Source organism: Salmo salar, chromosome ssa03 (genome assembly GCF_905237065.1).
Source record: "Salmo salar chromosome ssa03, Ssal_v3.1, whole genome shotgun sequence".
NCBI lineage: Eukaryota > Metazoa > Chordata > Actinopteri > Salmoniformes > Salmonidae > Salmo > Salmo salar.
The window spans coordinates 29,083,093-29,106,401 of NC_059444.1; the positions used below are offsets into that span (position 1 = coordinate 29,083,093).

General features: G+C 41.5%; 1 protein-coding gene across 2 annotated transcripts; it reads left to right on the forward strand.

Annotated features, from left to right (window-relative positions):
* Positions 1-574: 574 nt before the first annotated feature.
* Positions 575-22,969, forward strand: LOC106599671 (tetratricopeptide repeat protein 39C). Of its 2 annotated transcripts, XM_014190960.2 has the most exons (15): positions 575-1,064; positions 11,168-11,216; positions 11,318-11,353; positions 12,186-12,314; positions 14,110-14,221; positions 14,522-14,903; positions 16,157-16,325; positions 16,558-16,651; positions 16,754-16,861; positions 17,101-17,210; positions 17,413-17,536; positions 20,162-20,259; positions 20,374-20,478; positions 20,584-20,622; positions 20,835-22,969. In XM_014190960.2, the coding sequence occupies exons 1-15, from the start codon at positions 931-933 to the stop codon at positions 20,925-20,927; spliced, it is 1,782 nt and encodes a 593-aa protein (XP_014046435.1). In that variant the 5' UTR covers positions 575-930; the 3' UTR covers positions 20,928-22,969. The 2 variants fall into 2 exon arrangements, with proteins under 2 accessions (XP_014046435.1, XP_014046436.1); XM_014190961.2 differs by lacking the exon at positions 11,318-11,353 and having other exon boundaries at positions 576-1,064.
* The last annotated feature ends 340 nt before the right edge of the window (positions 22,970-23,309 follow it).

Here is a 23,309-nt window from a genome sequence, read left to right on the forward strand (position 1 = left end):
CATTTATATTTGTATTCAGTATAAACTAAGTATAAACTTTGTATATCATTTTGTATAATTCTTGATTACCTTTTTCCATTATTAAACACTTTGGTGCAGATGTTGTATTCACTCTTGACAGTTACATCAACTACCATTTACTTTACATGTATGCATTCCTGCCTTTTGACCACTGATAACATTCAACATTTGTGAGTGGGTTAATCATGTCTGTCCGTCGGGCTGTTTTTTGTTGCCTATTTTTGTCAGTTGTAAATGCTTGTATTTGTTTTGAACTTGGTGTTTATCTTTCATGTGCAACAGTTGAATACAATAGCCTGCAGCCCTCAACTCAACACTGGACCTCGAAGCCAGTACTACTGCATTTTTTCATTGTTCATTAGTCTGTTAATTTTGACATTGCAAAGTAGTTGATATATAGAAACTAGGACATATTTCCCACTGGCTAATATTTTATATAAAAACATATGCTTCATTTTCACATGTGAAATCTTTGATAATATCTAGCGCCTCTAAACGCTATTTTCAACATACTATACGCTCATTGGCTGAATCACTGGCGGCAAGAAGACATTTCCATTTCCTCTATTATTTGGGAACGCACTCCAACACAGAGCGGAAGACACGCAACGCTGAAGAAAACAATGTAAACCAAAGATATTCTCGTAGCTACCTCAAACACCTTTGATCAAATTAAACTGTAATTTATGATAGGAACATGCGATAGTGTCAATTGTTAGTTCGAAGTGGGCGGTGAGCTACTGTAGAAGCCCAGTGTAGCGGCAGCGAGACGAGGTGCACCGCCTCTCGACCAGTCTAGACTGCCGCTGTCGCTTCCATTTCTCTGGTGTGTTGTGGTTCGAAAGGCGAAGCGTGCTGCATAGGAACTTGGCTAACAGTTCTTGACACTAAACATACGGGTTGGGATCGATGGCGGACCTAGAACCATCACGACAACATGGGGAGACGGAACAGATTGACGATGCAGAGTTGGCATTTAAAGGAATAAACATGCTGCTTAACAACGGATTCAAGGAGAGTGATGAACTTTTCAGAAAATACAGGTTAGACGGTGCTGTGCCATAAACAATTAACTTAAAATACTGTTTCATTGGTTAATTGATGTGGGGAAGATTTGAATTCTAAGAGTTATCCTATAAATGTTTATGCTGTATAGTTTATTTCCGGGCTTTGTTTATTTTTTCAGATTGAGGAAGTCCACGCGAAACTGATTAGTAGGCCTATAGGGTATAAGCCAATTTGCAGTGGTGGGAAAAGTACCCAATTGTCATATTTGGGTAAAAGTAAAGATACCTTAATAGAAAATTAACAGTAAAATACTACTTCAGTAAAATTATTTGGTTTGAAATGTAATTATGTATAGAAAGTAAATGAAATTGCTAAAAAAAGTATCAAAAGTAAAAGTAAAAGTGAATCATTTCAAAGTCCCTACATTAAGCAAACCAGAAGGCATTTTCTAGATTTTTTTAAGTTCTGACATAATTTACAGACGAAGCATTTGTGTTTCGTGAGACCGACAGATCAGAGGCAGTATGATGACCCGGGAAGTTCTCTTTTATAAGTGCGTGAATTTGACAATTTTTACTGTCCAGCTAAGCAATCAACATGTAACGAGTACTTTTGGGTGTCAGGGAAAATGTATGGAGTAAAAAGGACATTACGCGTTTTTAGATCATTGACGTTAACTCTTTTTCTTTTTCTTCATATACGCATATGTTGTAGTTGAAACCCTATTTTACATCTATAATTATTGTGTTGTGCTGTGTTCGCCATCAGTTGAGACAAGCTATTGAATACAAGATGTGTGTCATGTACTAAAATGGATTTACAATTGAAATGTAAACTTATAAATGGTACCACAAAGATGGTTGGAGGTCCACACAGAATGTTCACTTGAATGGGAATATCTTTTTAAAATTATACTGTCAATCCTCCTTGGGAAACTTATTAAAATATAGATAAGAGAATAGACATGACCATTTAAGTTGACTTTCGACTGTGGGTGGACCGGTGATCTTCTTTGTGGTAGTAATTAGAAGTATAAATGTCAATAAAATTGTAATGATGTACCAGCTAAATTGAAGTGGTCTGAAGGCATAGGTCCATTCTATGAATAATATTTATATGATTGAAATGACAACCACCCTGTATTCAAAAGCATGTTGTCTCAACCTATGGCTGGCACAACAACACAAAAACTCAGATGATGTAGTCCAGGTATTCCCAAACTGGGAAAGTAAATGCCGTCAGGGGTACAGCAAATAAAAATGTGATTAACATGTCCCAAAAAAAAGATTTTTTTTCTTCACTTTTTCAAACATTTAATTTATATTTTCCAAAGGGGCTATACATTTGAGTGAGGTTTTTTTCTCGCCTGGGTAGCCTCGTTGCACTGCCCAAAATAAAATTAAACCATCTTGCGAAATAACAGCAAAATGTCAAATACAGGTAGCCTAGTCAAATAATTAACATCCAATCACATTAACCGTTACTCTCTCGCGGGAATTCCACTAAGGGTCCGTATGTAGCCAAACGTAGCTGCTGCTCATGTTGGTATCTGTACTGATGGCTCAAAAGCCATGACAGGGAGACATAGTGGAGTGGTAACATGCGTGCAAGCAGTTGCTCCCGACGCCACTTGGGTATAATGCAGCATCCACCGAGAGCCTCTTGCTGCCAAGGTAATGCCTGACAGCTTGAAAGACGTTTTGGACACTACAGTGAAAATGGTTAACTTTGTTAAAGCAAGGTCCCTGAACTCTCGGGTATTTTCTGCACTATGCAATGATATGGGCAGCGACCATGTAAAGCTTTTGCGACAAACAGAAGTGCGCTGGTTATCAAGGGGAAAAGTATTGACGTTTTTTTTTTTTTTTTAATTGAGAGACGAGCTTAAAGTTTCTTTACTGACCATAATTTTCACTTGTCTGACCACTTGCATGATGATGAGTTTCACACGACTGGCCTATCTGAGGGATGTTTCTTCTCACCTGAATGATCTGAATCTAGGATTACAGGGACTCTCCGCAACTATATTCAATGTGCGGGACAGAATTGAGGCTATGATTAAGAAGTTGGCGCTCTTCTCTGTCTGCATTAACAAGGACAACACACAGGTCTTTCCATCATTGTATGATTTTTTGTGTGCAAATGAACTCAAGCTTACGGACAATGTCAAATGTGATATAGCGAAGCTCCTGAGTGAGTTGGGTGCGCAATTACGCAGGTACTTTCCCGAAACGGATGACACAAACAACTGGATTCGTTATCCCTTTCATGCCCTGCCTCCAGTCCACTTACTGATATCTGAACAAGAGAGCCTCATCGAAATTGCAACAAGCGGTTCTGTGAATTAAAAAAAAAAATCATAAGCCACTGCCAGATTTCTGGATTGGGCTGCGCTCAGAGTATCCTGCCTTGGCAAATCACGCTGTTAAGACACTGATGCCCTTTGCAACTGTACCTATGTGAGAGTGGATTCTTGGCCCTCACTAGCATGAGAACATAATACAGGCACAGACTGTGTGTGGAAAATGATTTAACACTGAGACTCTCTAATACAACCCAACATTGCAGAGTTATGTGCATCCTTTCAAGCACACCCCCTGTGGTGTGTTATTCACCATTTTTGATGAACAAATAAGGTTTTATATGTAAGATGGTTAAATAAACATTAAAAGTATTGATTATTATTATTTGTGCCCTGGTCCTACAAGAGCTCTTTGTCACTTCCCACAAGCCGGGTCGTGACAACTCAATCTCATTCTTATGTTTAATAAATGTATTGTATAGTGTGTGTGTGTGTGTGTGTGTGTGTGTGGCAGGCTTACAATGATGGCAAAAAACAACATTTGAGAGTGCGCTGACCCTGGTGCTAGAGGGGGTAAGCAGCTGGAGGTTGAATGTTTGAAGGGGTACAGGACTATAACGTGGTCCCGTGTGGCTCAGTTGGTAGAGCATGGTGTTTGCAACGCCAGGGTTGTGGGTTCGATTCCCATGGGGGACCAGTATGGGGGGAAAAATGTATGAAATGTATGCATTCACTACTGTAAGTCGCTCTGGATAAGAGCGTCTGCTAAATGACTAAAAATGTCAAAAAAAATAAGAAGTTGGGGAACCACTGAATTGTAGTCAAAGCTACAACATATGTGAATATGAAGAGAGAAAAAAAATGAGTGAGTGTAATTTAGTTAATTGACAATAAAGGTTTAAAAATATATAATTTTAAAAAATAAATAATGAAATAGATTGACAACATTGTTTGTAAGCTTTGAAATGATATAAAACTCAACCTTTTCCTTTTCCAGTGATGACATGGATGTCTCATGGTATGGTGGGGTATGCAAAATGGTCCAACTAAATGTTTTGGCATTCAGGTCCAAAATGTAACTTTCTGACCACTTCTTCCATGGGCAAACATGTATGTAAAGTAATGTTTAAATCAAAAGGGATACTGTCAATGTGATTCAGTGGTGATTTTAGTATGTAAATCTTGGTGGGGCAAAAACAAAATGCAGGATGCATGCCAGCAAAGCCACTACACAACACTAAACAATACATTAATTGCACTATAACGGTGACAAACGGTGCCCAGAAAGGGCCTTTTCAACCACTCCACAAATTTCCTATTAACAAACTATCGTTTTGGCAAGTCTGTTAGGACTACTTTGTGCATGACACAAGTAGTTTTTCCAACAATTGTTTACAGACATATTATTTCACTTATAATTCACTGTATCACAATTCCAGTGGGCCAGAAGTTTACATACACTAAGTTGACTGTGCCTTTAAACAGCTTGGGAAATTCCAGAAATGATGTCATGGTTTTAGAAGCTTCTGATAGGCTAATTGACATCATTTGAGTCAATTGGAGGTGTACCTGTGGATGTATTTCAAGGCCTACCTTCAAACTCAGTGCCTCTTTGCTTGACATCATGGGAAAATCAAAATAAATCAGCCAAGACATCAGAAAAAAAGTGTAGACCTCCACAAGTCTGGTTCATCCTTGGGAGCAATTTCCGAACGCCTGAAGGTACCACATTCATCTTTACAAACAATAGTACGCAAGTATAAACACCATGGGAACCCGCAGCCATCATACCGCTCAGGAAGGAGATGCGTTCTGTCTCCTAGAGATGAACGTACTTTGGTGCGAAAAGTGTGAATCAATCCCAGAACAACAGTAAAGGATCTTGTGAAGATGCTGGAGGAAACCGGTACAAAAGTATCTATATCCACAGTAAAATTAGTCTTATATCGACATAACCTGAAAGGCTGCTCAGCAAGGAAGAAGCCACTGCTCCAAAACCACCATTAAAAAAGCCAGACCACAGTTTGCAACTGCAAATGGGGACAAAGGTCATACTTTTTGGAGAAATGTCCTCTGGTCTGATGAAACAAAAATAGAACTGTTTGGCCATAATGACCATCGTTATGTTTGGAGGAAAAGGGGGGATGCTTGCAAGCCGAAGAACACTAACCCAACCGTGAAGCACGGGGGTGGCAGCATCGTATTGTGGGGGTGCTTTGCTGCAGGAGGGACTGGTGCACTTCACAAAAGTAGATGGCATCATGAGGAGGAAAATTATGTGGATATATTGAAGCAACATCTCAAGACATCAGTCAGGAAGTTAAAGCTTCGTCGCATATGGGTCTTCCAAATGGACAATGACCCCAAGCATACTTCCAAAGTTGTGGCAAAATGGCTTAAGGACAACAAAGTCAAGGTATTGGAGTGGCCATCACAAAACCCTGACCCCAATCCTATAGAACATTTGAGCAGAACTCAAAAAGCATGTGCGAGCAAGGAGGCCTACAAACCTGACTCAGTTACACTAGCTCTGTCAGGAGGAATGGGCCACAATTCACCCAACTTATTGTGGGAAGCTCGTGGAAGGCTACCTAAAAACATTTGACCCAAGTTAACAATTTAAAGGCAATGCTACCAAATACTAATTGAGTGTATGTAAACTTCTGACCCACTGGGAATGTGATGAAAGAAATAAAATCTGAAATAAATCCTTCTCTCTACTATTATTCTGACATTTTACATTCTTAAAATAAGGTGGTGATCCTAACTGACCTAAGACTGGGAATTTTTACTAGGATTAAATGTGAGGAATTGTGAAAAACTGAGTGTATTTGGCTAAGGTGTATGTAAACTTCAACTGTGTGTGATATATATATATTTATTTATTTATTTATTTGGTTAATGTTTATTTTTGCTGAAAATGTGGGCCTCAAAATAGGTGGGACTTCTATCACATTTTAGTCACTTTAAACTCCTCCACTGTTTGTGCATACGCATGTGTGTGCACACCAGTTTAAGTCCAACAAACACTTTTACTGCTATGTATCCTTAACTGAACCAGATCTGGAGGAGAGAGCCACTGAGGGAATACGTACATCTAATGTCATATTGTGGTCATAACTCTATAAAGTGTGAAAGTCAGCCATTACACAGCCGAAAGCAGCGTTTTGCCGTCACCCCTGCAAGCTCTCTCTGTCTCTCTTTCTTTTCCACAACTGTGTCATAGTTTGTAGACACCCCTTTCCCTGCTCACTGGCTCTATAAAGCTGATACATTGCTTTGTTTCTCCCTGCAGCAAACTGGCTACAGACATCTCTTGTATCATGCAGAAGAGACATTTTCATTCAGTGTTTATTTGCAGTTCTCTCTAATATGAAGCGTTTCCTCTTTCCCTCAAATCAATGCAATGTGTTGACTCTAAGCACTTTTGCAATATGCTCATATCCTTATCACTTCTCTATACTGTAAGTTTGAGAGGATTGTTGTGAAGAGCAAGCCAAACTGGACTAGGGATATATCTTACAGAGATAATTTAAATAAAAAATAGATTTAGAGATTTTTACAGTACAGCTGTACATTGTCAAAGAACCTGTTCAAACTCGATTTTTAGCTAAGATCCCACACCAGTTGGGAAGACTGTTGTTGTGTTCAAGACAACTTGGAAACTCAGAAATGTCTGACTTGGAAACTCGTTGTAGAAAGATGATGTCCGAGTTTCCCAATTGGAAAGTATCAGAATTAACCAATAAGAAGTTCTACTCAAAAAAAAAAAGTATGCACATTTTAACTCTGAGTTTCCCGAGTTGTCTTGAACGTGGCAAAGATCTGAGTTAGCAGTGGTTGGGTTGTAGGCCTATACCATACAAAGCAGGCCACACCCATTCCCGTCATGTCAGTTATTGAACAAAGGTTACACTCCGAGAGCAAACAAGTTGGTGTTCCCAAACTGTTCACAGCACCTCCTCACTTGTCATATTTCATCAGCAACCAAATCATTGTCAGCAACCAAATCATTTACATTGAAATTATCAGGTTAGCGTGTTGAATAAAATGTATATTTAAACTTCCTTTAACAGTTATCCCGTGTGGTTGGTCCTTTTTGCAGGTAGGAATGCATACAGATTTCTGTCACCTGAGGTATGCGCACAAGATGAAAATACATATGCATGAGAAGCATGCATACTTGCCAAGCTCGTGCATGTGTTTACACAGTGCTTCACATGAAGCATGTGCAGAAACTTCTGAATGCACTACCAGTGCTATGAAAAGTTTGTAATTGTACTTTCCTGTGAATATATTGTCTTGCATTCCTACCTGCAAAATGACCAACCACACGGATAACCGGTAAAGCAAGTTAAATATAATTTTATTCAAGGTTCTGGCTTGTTGAGGTCGTGAGAGGAAACTTTCCTGATCCAAACACTCAGTTATGCCCAACGTAGAATTAGTGCCTTAAGAAGAAAAAAAACTCCCTCGTCCTAGCCAATGACAAGCATACCCATAACATGATGCAGCCCCCACCATGCATGAAAATATGAAACGTTTTGCTCGGCGTTGTGTTGGATTTGCCCCAAACATAACCCTTTGTATTCTGTACATAAAGTTAATTTCTTTGTCACATTTTTTTTTCTCCACATTTGCAGTTTTACTTTGGTACCTTATTGCAAACAGGATGCATGATTTGGAATATTTTTACTTATTTTCACTCTATCAATTAGGCTAGTTTTGTGGAGTAACTACAATGTTGTTGATCCAGCCTCAACCATTAAAATCTGTAACTGTTTTAAAGTCACCATTGGCCTCATGGTGAAATCCCTTAGTGCTTTCCTTCCTCAACGGCAACTGAGTTAGAAGGGCGCCTGTATCTTTGTTGTGACTGGGTGTATTGATACACCATCCAAAGTGTAATTAATAACTTCACCATGCTCAAAGGGATATTGTCTGCTTTTTAATTTTTTTCACCCATCTACCAATGGCTGCCCTTCTTTGCGGGGCATTGGAAAACCTCACTGGTCTTTGTGGTTGAATCTGTGTTTGAAATTCATGTTCAACTTAGTGACCTTACAGATCGTTGTATGTGAGGGATACAGAGAGAATTCCACTTTTACATTATGGGTATTGTGTGGAGGCCAGTGACAAAAACATCTCAATTGAACCCATTTTAAATTCAGGCTGTAACACAACAAAATGTGGAAAAAGTCAATAGGTCTGAATACTTTCTGTAGCCACTGTAAATTAAATTCAATGTCGGGTTTCCAGGCTATTGGCACCCTTGCACTTTACAATGGAGTACAATCAAATCAAATTTTATTTGTCACATGCGCCGAATACAACAGGTGAAATGCTTACTTTACAAGCCCTTAATCAACAATGCAGTTTTAAGAAAATATTGACTAAATAAACTAAAGTAACACAATAAAATAACAATAATGAGGCTAAATACTGGGGGTACCGATGTCAGGTTAGTTGAGGTAATTTGTACATGTGCATGTGTAAAGTATTCAGACCCCTTGACTATTTCCACATTTTGTTACGTTTCCGCCTTATTCTAAAATTGATTAAAAACAATTCTGCATCAATCTACACACAATGCCCCATAATGACAAAGCAAAAAAATTTTTTTTAGACATTTTAGCAAATGTATTAAAAATAAAAAGCTGATATCACATTTACATAATTATTCAGACCCTTGACTCAGTACTTTGTTGAAGCACCTTTGGCAGCGATTACAGCCTCAAGGCTTCTTGGGTGTGACACTACAAGCTTGGCACACCTATATTTAGAATCTCTCCCATTCTTCTCTGCAGATCCTCTCAAGCTCTGTCAGGTTGGATGGGGAGCGTCGCTGCACAGCTATTTTCAGGTCCCTCCAGAGATGTTCGATCGGTTCAAGTCCAGGCTCTGGTTTGGCCACTCAAAGACATTCAGAGATTTGTCCCGAAGCCACTCCTGCATTGTCTTGGCTCTGTGCTTAGGGTTGTTGTCCTGTTGGAAGGTGAACCTTCACCCCAGTCTGAGAACCTGCACCAGAGCTCTCAGGATTTCATCAAGGATCTCAATACTTTGCTCCACCACCATGCTTCACCCTAGGGACAGTGCCAGGTTTCCTCCAAACGTGACGCTTTGGCATTCAGGCCAAAGAGTTCAATCTTGGTTTCATTAGAACAGAGAATCTTGTTTCTCATGGTCTGAGAGTCCTTTAGGTGCCTTTTTGGCAAACTCCAAGCGGGTTGTCATGTGGCTTTTACTGCCATTACATAAAGGCCTGATTTGGTGGAGTGCTGCAGCAATTTTTGTCCTTCTGGAAGGTTCTCCCATCTCCACAGAGGAACTCTGGAACTCTGTCAGAGTGACCATTTGGTTTCTCGGTCACCTACCTGACCAAGGCCCTTCTCCCCCGATTGCTCAGTTTCGCCGGGCAGCCAGCTCTTGGAAGAATTTGGAACCACCATTTTAAGAAAGATAGAGACCACTGTGTTCTTGGGGACCTTCAATGCTGCAGACATTTTTTGGTACCCTTCCCCAGATATGTGCCTCGACACAATCCTGTCCCGGAGCTCTACAGACAATTCCTTCGGCTTCATGGCTTTGTTTTTGCTCTGAAATTCACTGTCAGCTGTGGGACCTTATATAGACGGGTGTGAGCCTTTCCAAATCATGTCCAATCAATTTAATTTACCACAGGTGAACTCGAAGTTGTAGAAACATCTCAAGGATGATCAATGGAAACACCTGAGCTCAATTTCGAGTCTCATAGCACAGGGTCTGAATACTTATGTTTTTTAATACATTTTCAAGCATGTCTAAAAACCTGTTTTCACTTTGTCTTTTGGGGTATTGTGTGTAGATTAATGAGGAAAAATATTAATACATTTTAGAATAAGGCTTTAATGAACCAAAATGTGGAAAAAGATAATGGGTCTGAATACTTTCCGAATGCACTGTAGGTAGGGGTAAAGTGACTATGCATAGACTATAAACAATGTTTTACACTGCTGCTACTCAAAAGGGGGGGGTGTCAATGCAAATAGTCTGGGTGGCCATTTAATTGTTCAGCAGTCTTATGGCTTGGGGGTAGAAGCTGTTAAGGAGTCTTTTGGGCCTAAAATGTTCTCTTTTCTCTTTTCAAAACTGGTTGAATGGGTATTTTTACTCTGTAGGCACCTGCAACTTACCACAGGTGAGAGAAATGACTTAGTAAATGACTATCACCTGCCTCCAGCCAAATACATTTGAATTCTTCTGAATTAGGAATAATTTAGACCAGGCCATTTTTGTGACTTTGAAGTGAAAAATACAGAGTAAACGCAACAGGCTTAGTTAGATCCTCAAACACACACACACACACACACACACACACACACACAGCTTTGTCTCCTGCTGATAGGCCAAATGTCACCTCTCCCACTAATTATGTTGAGCTCTGAGCTGTCATAAGAGATGAAGGGAACTGAATGTTGACACCCTCATCCTCCCATATTTCTATACTGTCAGCTTAAATGAAATGTATACAATTTAGGCTTCTACATTCTTGGAAGTGAATAACCATCCAGACTTTGAGACGTGAATGCGACTACTATTAAATGTTCTCTTGGAGCAGTCTTACAAATCACATTTAAGTAATTACTTTAGCCCGACTCTGCCACCTTTTGAGCGCTGTCATCATACGCTCTGTACAATGAAGAAATCCAGATGGTATTGCTGGAGGAAACCTACGTTTTGACTTGAAACAACTCTATAGCTCTCACCCTACTTTACCTGTCCTGGCTGTCTCTCTTAAGGAACTGTTCTGTTTTAGCCTTACCGCAACCATCTATCTGTCTCCCTCTCTTCTAGGACCCACAGTCCACTGATGAGTTTCGGAGCCAGTTTTGTCAGCTTCCTGGTGAGTAGGGGTGGAGAGGTCAGAGGAGGTCAACTTCTTACTGAATTACTGTACGTCTCCCAAATTCCACTGATATTCTCATTTGATACTCTGCAATGCAGACAATTGGATTCTATTGGAGTGAAGAACAGGAAGAGGTCTGTATTACAGTCTGTTATGTTGTACGTTTTATGGAATGCCAACCTTTTTAGTTCAATAGTTGGCTTTTCACAGTACATCTCTATTTCATACATAGACCTTGTCATAGTGCATTTTACAGTGCAGATTGACTGAATGAATTGAAGGTCACACAATAATAGCACACCTGAGATATCCTCAGCACTAACCTTGCTGTGCATCACACGCGGCTGGCGGGTGATTCACCAACCTGATATAATTGGCTCACGGTGGGTTTGAATACTAATAGGGAATACATTATTTGTGCACATCTTTGAAAATGATCACGGTAGAGGAAATGTTAGTCTGGTAAGTCCAGGATGAATAGTTGGTTGTCTAGCTGTGCTTTTCATTGTTATACAGTTGAGGGCAAATATATTGGCAGCCTTGCACGTTTCACTATTTCCTCTAAAATAAGTTGAAATTGAGAAGATGTTTAGTGTTCATACGTGTAATTATTTGATTTACAACTGCACAAGAGCCCCCCCCAAAAAAAACTAAATTATTCAACGTGGAAATTAATTTGATTCTTGTTTACTGTGTAGTTTCTTACCTGTGGTAATATAAGTTTCAGGTGCCTAAGGGGTGAAAAAAATTCACTTTCAACAAGAGAAAGCAGAACATTCCACTCCATTGTATAGTGCAAGGGTGCCAATATATTTGACCACATGTCTGTTGCTGACAGGATAATTGTTTAGCCTACTTTCAAACAATAGTGTTGGTACATGATAAGGCATTACGCCAGACTACCATACTGTCTAGAATGAGAGCAAGGCCCTGACTGGTACTGTATGAATCTGCCTGTGTGTGTAGAATGCCATGATGACGTTTGAGGAGGAGAAGATGCAGACAGCCTTTGATGACCTCAGAGCCACTGAGAGACTTTGTGAGCGAGACAATGCCGGGGTCATCGAGACAATCAAAAACAAGATCAGGAGGAGTGTAAGTGAAATACAATCTGTACACGCACACCTAATTAACCTCAGAGAAGCTCATACCTGTACGTAGCACCTCCCACCTCCTCTATCCACACACGCCTGACTTGTCTTGCGGTCTGCCAATGTCAAGTTGACATCATCTTCTCTCACAGTGCTGTGTTTGGCCTTGCTACAGATGTACAGTTGAAGTTGGAAGTTTACATGCATACAGTTAGGTTGGAGTCATTAAAACTCGTTTTTCAACCACTCCACACATTTGTTGTTAACAAACTATAGTTTTTGCAAGTCGGTTAGGACATCTACTCATTTTTCCAGCAATTGTTTACAGACAGATTATTTCACTTATAATTCACTGTATCCCAATTCCAGTTTGCCGGAAGTTTACATTCACTAAGCAGACTGTGCATCTAAACAGCTTGGAAAATTCCAGAAAATGTCATGGCTTTAGAAGCTTCTGATAGGCTAATTGACATCATTTGAGTCAATTGGAGGTGTACCTGTGGATGTATTTCAAGGCCTACCTTCAAACTCAGTGCCTCTTTGCTTGACATCATGGGAAAATCTAAAGAGCTCAGATGAAAAATTGTAGGCCTCCACAAGTCTGGTTCATCCTTGGGAGCAATTTCCAAACGCCTGAAGGTACCACGTTCATCAGTACAAACACCATGGGAACACGTAGCCGTCATACCGCTCAGGAAGGAGACGCGTTCTGTCTCCTAGAGATGAACGTGCTTTGGTGCGAAAAGTGCAAATCAATCCCAGAACAACAGCAAAGGACCTTGTGAAGATGCTGGAGGAAACAGGTACAAAAGTATCTATATCCACAGTAAAACGAGTCCTATATCGACATAACCTGAAAGGCCACTCAGCAAGGAAGAAGCCACTGCTCCAAAACCACCATAAAAAAAGCCTACGGTAGAGTACGGTTTGCAACTGCACATGGGGACAAAGATCATACTTTTTGGTGAAATATCCTCTGGTCTGGTGAAACAAAAATAGAACGGTTTGGCATAATGACCGTTGTTATGTTTGGAGGAAAAAGGGGGAGGCTTGCAAGCCGAAGAACACCATCCCAACCGTGAAGGACAGGGGTGGCAGCATCATGTTGTAGGGGTACTTTGCTGCAGGAGGGACTAGTGCACTTCACAAAATAGATGGCATCATGAGGATGGAAAATTATGTGGATATATTGAAGCAACATCTCAAGACATCAGTCAGGAAGTTAAAGCTTAGTCGCAAAAGCATACTTCCAAAGGTGTGGCAAAATGGCTTAAGGACAACAAAGTCAAGGTATTGGAGTGCCCATCCCAAAGCCCTGGCCTCAATCCCATCAAAATTTTGTGGGCAGAACTGAAAAGGCGTGTGCGAGGCCTACAAACCTGACTCAGTTACACCAGCTCTGTCAGGAGGAATGGGTCAAAATTCACCCAACTTATTGTGGGAAGCTTGTGGAAGGCTACCCAAAACGTTTGACCCAAGTTAAAACATTTAATGGCAATGCTACCAAATACTAATTGAGTGTATGTAAACTTCTGACCCACTGGGAATGTGATGAAAGAAATAAAAGCTGAAATAAATCGGTCTCTCTACTATTATTCTGACATTTCACATTCTTAAAAGAAAGTGGTGATCCTAACTGACCTAAGACAGGGAATTTTTCCTAGGATTAAATGTCAGGAATTGTGGAAATGTATTTGGCGAAGGTGTATGTAAACTTCCGACATCAACTGTATGTTTGGCCTTGCTCTACATTTTAGATGTTGACATCACCATGCTCTGTGTGTTTGGCCTTCCTCTAGGACCCCCAGAGGTCAGGGGTGGCTATGGTAGACCGCCTCCAGAGACAGATCCTTGTGGCAGACTGCCAGGTGTACCTCGCTGTCCTCTCCTTCATCAAACAGGAACTGTCAGGTGAGACGCCTCATCACTTCTACCTTGACCTGCGTGTAGGCTTATAGCTGACTGCTTGACGGCTCGGCTGTGCTGCTACTACTAGACTAAATGACTGCACTGTGTTGTGGCTACTCACTGGTACGGTTTAGAAGATCGGAGCTCTGTTTCAATATCTTGTGTACTGATTATAATGCATGCTCAATAAGTGATTTGCTATAATGGACCTTGGTATCTAGACCATGTCTCTCAGTACTCTAACATCCTGCTGCTTTATGTTAATCATATCTCATGGATTTCCCCTCTCCCAAACCCACCCAGCATACATCAGAGGAGGCTGGATCCTCCGCAAAGCCTGGAAGATGTACAACAAGTGTTACAGCGACATCAGCCAGCTGCAGGAGTGCAGCAAGAAGAGGTCCTCCAACCAGCAGGTGTCTCCCTCTCCATCCACTGACCAGGCCAACCACGGCGCGGCCAAGCTCCCAACCCAGAAGACCAATGGGGTGAGCCCGGAGGCCCTAGCCCGGCTTAAGGGCTCGGTCAGTTTTGGCTACGGCCTGTTCCACCTGTGCATCTCCATGATACCGCCGCACCTGCTGAAGATCGTCAACCTTCTGGGTTTCCCCGGCGACCGTCACCAGGGGCTGTCCGCCCTTGCGTATGCCAGTGAAAGTAAGGACATGAAGGCCCCCTTAGCTACGTGAGTAGGTGTACCACTACCGACCATAGGGTGTCTGTTTTTTGTTGTTGTCTCGTGTTGGTTTATTTTACTTTCTTGGCTTGAACTGTGTTTGGGGTCATTGCTGTGTAATAATTTATCTCAATCAACATAATTCCTATGGACATGGTGACCATGTATTTAGTGATAGAAAATATATGTAATAATCCTCCGTAATGTAGCCTATACATGGACTAGACAGAGTAGTGTGATTATTTGGGAAGAGAAAAGAACCAGCAGACCTGAGAGAGAGGTCTCTGGCCTGTTTCCCCTACATAAGGTATGCAGTTTAGCTGGCTCTGAATATTGATTACATTTTTTTTACCTTTTATTTAACTAGGCAAGTCAGTTAAGAACAAATTCTTATTTACGATGACTGCCTACTGCCAAATCCTAACCCGGACGATGCTGGGCCAATTGTGTTCCGCCCTATGGGACTCCCAATTGCGGCCGGTTGTGATACAGCCTGGAATCGAACCAGGGCCTGTAGTGACACCTCTAGCACTGAGATGCAGTGCCTTAGACTGGTTCGCCACTTGGGAATATCAGTGATTCATATTGAACAGCTTATTTATTACTGGAGTCACCACCATACTGATTAGAAATTCTCCGCTATTTGATTCTGCCCACACATCCACAGCAGGAGGCAGAAGACACATGGTGTGTCCCCCAAGGCACCCTATTCCGTCCGTAGTGCAATGCATTTGACCAGGGCCCATAGGGCTCTGGTCGAAGTAGTACACTATATAGGGAATAGGTTGTCATTTGGGATAAAACCACAGCCTTCACCAGACCTGAAACCCATTAGCACTCTGCCAGGGGCCAAGATTAACTGCTTTAATAATAGAGAGAAGCTGGCTGTGGCCCCTGTCCTGGTTGAACTTCAATGCCTTGGCAGAGAACAAAGATTGTATTTATTTTAGGAAGACACATGTTCAACATTTAAGATAAGATTAACTTTGTGCCTGAAGGGAAATTTGTCTTGGACTTTCAAGTGCTGTTGCTTCCACATCTAAGCTGCTTGCAACGGTTGATTCTGCAGAATTTTGATTGATTTTGTTTTCAGCTGACGTATCTGCGGAGTGTGGTAGCAGGCTGTTCAACTCGAAATGAGTCATATGTTTACCGACAGCTGTGATATGTCTTGGTTTCTTGTCTGACTCTCTGAATGCTGACTTTCACCGGTATTCCTCTCACTGTTGTCAATAACAGTGGTTTCTCTCCCCCTGTGGCAGGTTGGCCCTCTTGTGGTACCATACGGTAGTGCAACCCTTCTTTACCCTTGACGGTTCAGACACGCAGGCCGGTCTGATGGAGGCGAAGGCTATCCTCCAGAGAAAGGAGCCCGTATACCCTAACTCCTCCCTCTTCATATTCTTCAAGGGCAGGGTGCAGCGTCTGGAGGTAAGGACCTGGGCCATGTTCAGTAGAGAGAAAAAGTTTTAAAACACAATTTAAATGAAGTGGTTCAACCTAAATGTCGCCAATAATAACACCTATTTTCTTGTGCTGCAGTGTACACTACTCGACACAACCTAGATAGAAGTAGACAGATACCACAAGGAAACCTGTGTCTACAACTCTGGCTGTAGTGTGTTCCTTGTCCTAATCTTCCCCCTGTCCTCAACTCATCCAGTGCCAGATCAACAGTGCCTTGACGTCCTTCCAAAATGCCTTAGAGCTGGCTACAGACCAGAGGGAGATCCAGCATGTTTGTTTGTATGAAATAGGTACAATATGCTTTTGCTTCCTCACTTCTACCTCAACTCTTAATGTATATAACACCATTACCTTGTTGTTCCTGAGTGACACTTCATTCTCTCTGCTCTCAGGGTGGTGCAGTATGATCGAGCTGAAGTGCGGTGACGCCTACAAGGCCTTTCAGCGTCTGGCGACTGAGTCACGCTGGTCCCAGTGTTACTACACCTACCTAACTGGAGGTGAGAGGGCAGAGGTTAGAAGTCATGTAATTAGAGGCGGGGTTAGAAGAACGCCCTCTTGTTTTTCTTCAAAAGTCAAATAAGTTCCATAACTGGGAACGCTAACTCGCCTGAATGAAAAGCTTCTGAACGATTAGCAATAATGGCTTACATCCTCTGATAACGGTAATATGTTGCTGTTGAGATACCCTGTAGACTCGAACGCCTGGACATCGCTCTGTGTTTGTGGTCCACTATAGTGTGCCAGGGAGCGTCAGGAGATCTGGAGGGAGCTGCCGCTGTCTTCAAGGACGTACACAAGCTTTTGAAACGGAACAACAATCAGATCGAACAGTTCTCTATGCAGAGGGTGAGCGTGGGACTGGCAACAGCACATTTCTATAGATATCCATGTGAATTATTACTTCCAGTGAGGAGAAATCCTTTTGCCAGTCACACAGTTCCAAGGTGATCTGAAGTAATTGTATGGAGGAAAATTGGCAGTTGATCATGCAGTGAGTAGAATTCTGCTTCTCGGCTGAGATGGTAAACGTGTGCCTGTGTGTGTGCAGGCGGAGGGGCTAAGCAAACACGCCCCATCCAGAGAGCTGTGTATCCTGGCTGTGATCGAGGTGCTTTACCTGTGGAAGGCCCTGCCTAACTGCTCCACCTCTAAGCTGCAGACCATGAGCCAAGGTACGCTGTGAAAACGTACAGGAAACACCATACACAGACTACATCAACACAAGCATAGACAGACCCCTTATACATAGGGTTGTGGCGCTGATGACATTTTATCAGCCGGTAACTCATGCAAGTTACTGCCCGTCTCACGGTAATTGACCGTAAATGAATGTAAACACTTTTAGCATCTCCAGGCCTCCACATACAAGTCGCTGATGAGCACCTTTTGGAACATTTAAAAAAACAAAAAGTCTGAATCCATTTAATATATACCATCACAATGAATCCATTTTATTTTAGGCAGGTCTAAAGAAACATTATGATATGAAGAATATGCATTTCAGAAAAACATACAGGCCGACTCAGAAGATGATATCTGGCTATGTGCAGTGCCAATGGCAGCCTAAGCTGTAAGCTAGTTCATTTAGCAGACGAGATGTGCTTATAAATCCCATGCCATTATTTTATATCATATGATTTTATAGGAAGAAGAATATAATTGAGCTTAGCTGAATAAAATAGAAGGGATGTTTTTCTCATCCCCCGAACGCGTGCTCATGTGAAGTGGCTACGTTGAGCATAAAAGTGATCATTTGAAGCGGGTCCTATACGCTAGATTTAGAGAGAGAAACCTTAGAACGTCTTACAAATCAAACCAGAAATGCGCTCCGTGATGCGCTCTGTTCCTGGCCTCAGGCGGCGCACGCTGTTCTCCCATGAACTGATCATATTCTCACCCATCAGTATTTTCTCAATTTAATGTTGGCTTTAAATATATTAAAGTCATTTTGATTTAGAATGGGCCATTATCAAACAGGGGCAGGGGGAAAAAGACCTGTCATCCGTTTGCACTCCAGTAGCGAATGGAGGCTCCTGCGCTTCCTTTTTCAAGCATGCCAAGTAGGCTGCTCTGGTTCTACAGCGGACAATTAATCATAGTAGCAACTGGGATCCTCTTTATAGTGGTAACCATCAGAACTCTGCTTTCACGGGGTTGCATATAGAAATGTATGGGCTTATAACAACACTTCACTCCACGCATCACCAATGTTTGAAGAGCAGCCTCTCGCTGCGTGACAGGTGATATTCTGCCCAAACTCTGTATGCCATGGGCTCCCCAACCCTGTTCTTGAAGCTACCCAGTGCTGAATATGGGAAACCTAGTGTAATCTGTGCGGGAACATTTGGTAGTGACAGATTTTCACAACAAAACAGATTTGATTAAACTGTTGACAGCCCCTCTCTGTGCGCTTGAGGAAGGGATGAAGGAGGAGATGGAAACGCATGGTGGTGAGAGATTCTGTAGCTAAATGTTAGCCTATTTAATTATGAAGAAGAGAAAAAAAACGATTTAATTTTGGAGTATAGGCTAGACCAATGATGTAGCAAAGTGTGTTTCTGCCGTGCGTAATATGCAGTGTAGGTTATTAGGCACAACTAATATTTTTATGAGTTTTTTTCAGGCTTGGGCTCATAGGCCTTTGCATACTGTAAGCTCTAATATGCGTATCGTGATCTACATGCAATGTCTTAAATGCTTTTAATTAATCTTCACCTTAGAAAGCGCTGTCCATTTTGTTGTTTGGCTTTGAAAAAAGGTCCGCAATGACCATGTTTGCCACTGTTTCGATCTGTTGTTGAACTTCTTTCTTCAAATTGATCATCACGATGTCAAACAATGTAGTCTAACGGTGCATGATACTGTTTTTAATGGGATGTGATTTTCTGTGATATTTGCATTGATGTCAGAGTGATTAGAGGGACAATAGAGTGCTGAGCACTAGGCCATTAGGACCTGATGGAGGGACAATAGAGCGCTGAGCACTAGGCCATTAGGACCTGATGGAGGCACAATAGAGTGCTGAGCACTAGGCCATTAGGACCTGATGGAGGGACAATAGAGTGCTGAGCACTAGGCCATTAGGACCTGATGGAGGGACAATAGAGTGCTGAGCACTAGGCCATTAGGACCTGATGGAGGCACAATAGAGTGCTGAGCACTAGGCCATTAGGACCTGATGGAGGGACAATAGAGTGCTGAGCACTAGGCCATTAGGACCTGATGGAGGGACAATAGAGTGCTGAGCACTAGGCCATTAGGACCTGATGGAGGGACAATAGAGTGCTGAGCACTAGGCCATTAGGACCTGATGGAGGGACAATAGAGTGCTGAGCACTAGGCCATTAGGACCTGATGGAGGGACAATAGAGTGCTGAGCACTAGGCCATTAGGACCTGATGGAGGGACAATAAAGTGCTGAGCACTAGGCCATTAGTGACCTGACAGCCATTAGCAAGTTGGGTACTACAAACGCATTAGCGCCATTCATGTACAGATCGCATTAAGAGGCGATTACCACGACTCAACGGTCCCGTGGAATTTGACTTAATACGGTCTCTGCGATAGTCATGCACATGATCAAACTCCCAGTCCCAACCACCACAGTTGCTGCACACTCAATTATAGCCTATTCTCTTTTGGCTATGCAGGACATCACACACAACTCTTCCAGGATCTGCTACAATTTCAGTCAGCGTGGTTATTGAGCTTTCGCTGAGAAGTTGTGGTGGTGCCATGAAAGTGAATTCCTGTGAATCTGGAAGGAAATTCAGTCGGTTGTTTGTGTCTCCTCTTAGTTCTGCAGGAACTAGATGACATCTCATGTGCCGGCCTGAAAAACCTGCTCCTTGGTGACATACACAGATGTCTCGGCAACATGAACGACTCCATTCAGGTTCTATTTATATGTATTGAAAACAAAGTACACATATAGTATTTATCTACAAATATTAATGTAGTTAGAATAGTGAATGTTTACCACTCTTTATTATGTCATTGAACATTGCAGTGCTTCCATCTGGCTGCCAGAGATGAGATGGGTTGTCAATACAACTCCTATGTGCAGCCCTACTCCATCTACGAGTTAGGCTGTGTCTTACTGGACAGCCCTGAGGTGAGCACTGCATATGGAGTATCGCGCACCGTGTCAACCCCGAGGAGAGAAAGTGTATGTTGCTTAATGCGGTAGTTGATTGAGATTGTGTTCTTCTCTTCTCAGTCTAAAGCGAAGGGCAGAGCTCTGATGCTCCAAGCCAAGGTACAGTGGAACTTCACTTCTACAGTATGGGCCAAGAGTGTATCCTCGTTTTTGGGAACGTGTAGCTTTCAGCTGCAGTATTTGGAATGATCAATCAATCAAGTCTGACAGTCATCCATAATATGGATTTTTATATTATTTGATATTTCCTTACCAGTATGTGCACTTGTGAATATTTCTATGCGATGTAGTAATGACGTGTGTTTGTACAGGAGGACTATGCTGGCTATGACTTTGAGAACAGGCTCCATGTGCGTATTCATTCAGCTCTGGCTTCCATGAGGGAGGAGGTGACCCCACCGTGACAGCACCCTTTCTCCACCATACATCCAGCCTAGCTTGTGTTTGGGGTAGAAGGAGCTGGAAACGGCTCCCTTTAGAGAAGCCATCTTGATCTCCACAGCACTGTGATGGTTCACTGCAATGTGTTTTTCAGTTGACTTACGTTTTTTTTTTTTTTATAATGAATGTGCCATCAAGTTTGCAATGTATCGTTTACAGTAAGAGTTTCCTGGAGCGATAATGCAGGAATAGTTAAGACTATTGGACTGTGTTAGTGTGTTTTCAACCAGATCAAATATGTTCAGTAGTTGCTGCTGGGAGGCAAATGCAACTTTTTACCAGGGAAAAGTTTATTGGGGGGGGGGGGAAATCTATCAATGTCAGTGCTATCTAAATAGTACAGTCACATCTTTATTCTTTCCCATGTGATGGGAAAGGGTTCAGATGCAGAACTGGGTATGCCATTGGGTAAGCCACACTTCATTATAAATTAAGCAGTGCCTAGGTTGCTGCCAGATTATGACATGAATGTCCTGTTGCTGTTACAGTAGTAGACCATCTGAATGCAGAAATCCTATGCTACTACTCATCACGTGGCCTTGTGGCACTGTAAATTGGGGAGATTTTTTTGGTTTTAAAGTTAATTTCCTGCAATTCTACACATTTTGCCATGGGTTGCAGAGAACATTTTGCTGTTTTAAAGGCCCAGTGTTTTATATATATTTCTACACTAGGAGGTTGGAATAATGTTGACTGCAACGTCTCTCCACAATCCTCAAGTCAAGAACAGACTATGGGAGGCGCACAGTACTACATGGGGCCATGGCTACATGGAACTCTATTCCACATCAGGTAACTGATGCAAGCAGTAAAATCCAATAAAAAAAAAACATAAAAATACACCGTATGGAACAGCGGGGACTGTGAAGAGACACACAGGCACAGACACCAATACACATGATGTGGCATGCACTCTACACACCTACAGATGGATTTTGTATTAGATGTGATAGTAGAGTAGTAGCCTGAGGGAACACACTTAATGTGTTGTGAAAAGTTGTATTAAATGTAATATTTTAAATTGTATATAAAAGCCTTAATGTTTTTGGATCCCAGCATTGCAGCAGCTAATGGGGATCCTTGATACAAATACAAATAATACTGTGAACATGATGATAATACCCTTTTAGTGTAAGAGCTGTTTGAGTTTTTGGCCTTCCATGGTGACCTCACCGTGCGGTAAATTAGTTAATAGACCAATAAGAAAGGGTTCCAAATCTGCCAATAACAGCACATTGTCAGATTTCCCCTCCCCACTCAGACCACTCCCAGACAGTACTAATGAAATTCTTTCTTGAGAAATTGCTCTTTGAGAAATTTTGCTCTTTGAGAAATTTTTGTTTCTTTTTGGCCATTTTAATTTAAAACAATCACAGTAAGGTACTTATTTGTTACCCAGAAATGATTTGATATTGAGATAAAAAATGGCTGCAATGGATATTTTTAAAGCAAGTTTCTGAAATTCTACACATTTTGCCATGGGGTGATGAGAACTTTGCAATTGTAGAAAAAAATTCAGTTTTACAGCTAATTTCCTGCAATTCTACTGATTTTTGCCATGGGGTGGAGTGACATTTTTGCAGTTTTAAAGCTAATTTCCTGGAATTCTACACATTTTGTAATGACCTATGCCATGTTAAAATAATATCTGAGTGAGAATGACTAACAAAATCATTGTGTGCCCCCTGGAGGTCAGGGCCCCTGGGCATGTGCCCTGCGTGCCTGGTCGCTATTCGGACAAGTTTAGATAGCTGGCTAGACTAACAAGCAATAATTGAGTGACTGTAAGTGACTTGCATAACGAGAACAATTGCTGATGCACAACGAAATGTAAAAATTGAACGTGGTGTATTCTATTATTCTTACTCTCAATAGTAAGTTGAGACCCCGACTGAGTTCTTTAAAAAATATATATACAGTGCCTTCATAAAGTATTGACACCCCTTGAACATATTTTGTTGTTAAATAGCCTAAATTCAAAATGAATAAAATTGTATTAAAAATCTCAGCTATCTTTTTTCTAATTTATTGAAAATGAAAAATAGAAATATATAATTTCCACAAGTATTTACACCCCTGAGTCAATACATGTTAGAATCGCCTTTGGCAGTGATTACAGCTGTGAGTCTTTCTGGGTAAATCTCCAAGAGCTTTGGACACCTGGATTGTACAATATTTGCACATTATTCTTAAAAACAATTTCAAGCTCTATGAAGTTGGTTGTTGATCATTGCTAGACAGGCATTTTCCAGACTTCCCATAGATTGTCAAGCAGATTTAAGTCAAAACTGCAAGTAGGCCACTCAGAAACATTCAATGTTGTATTGGTAAGTAACTCCAGTGTA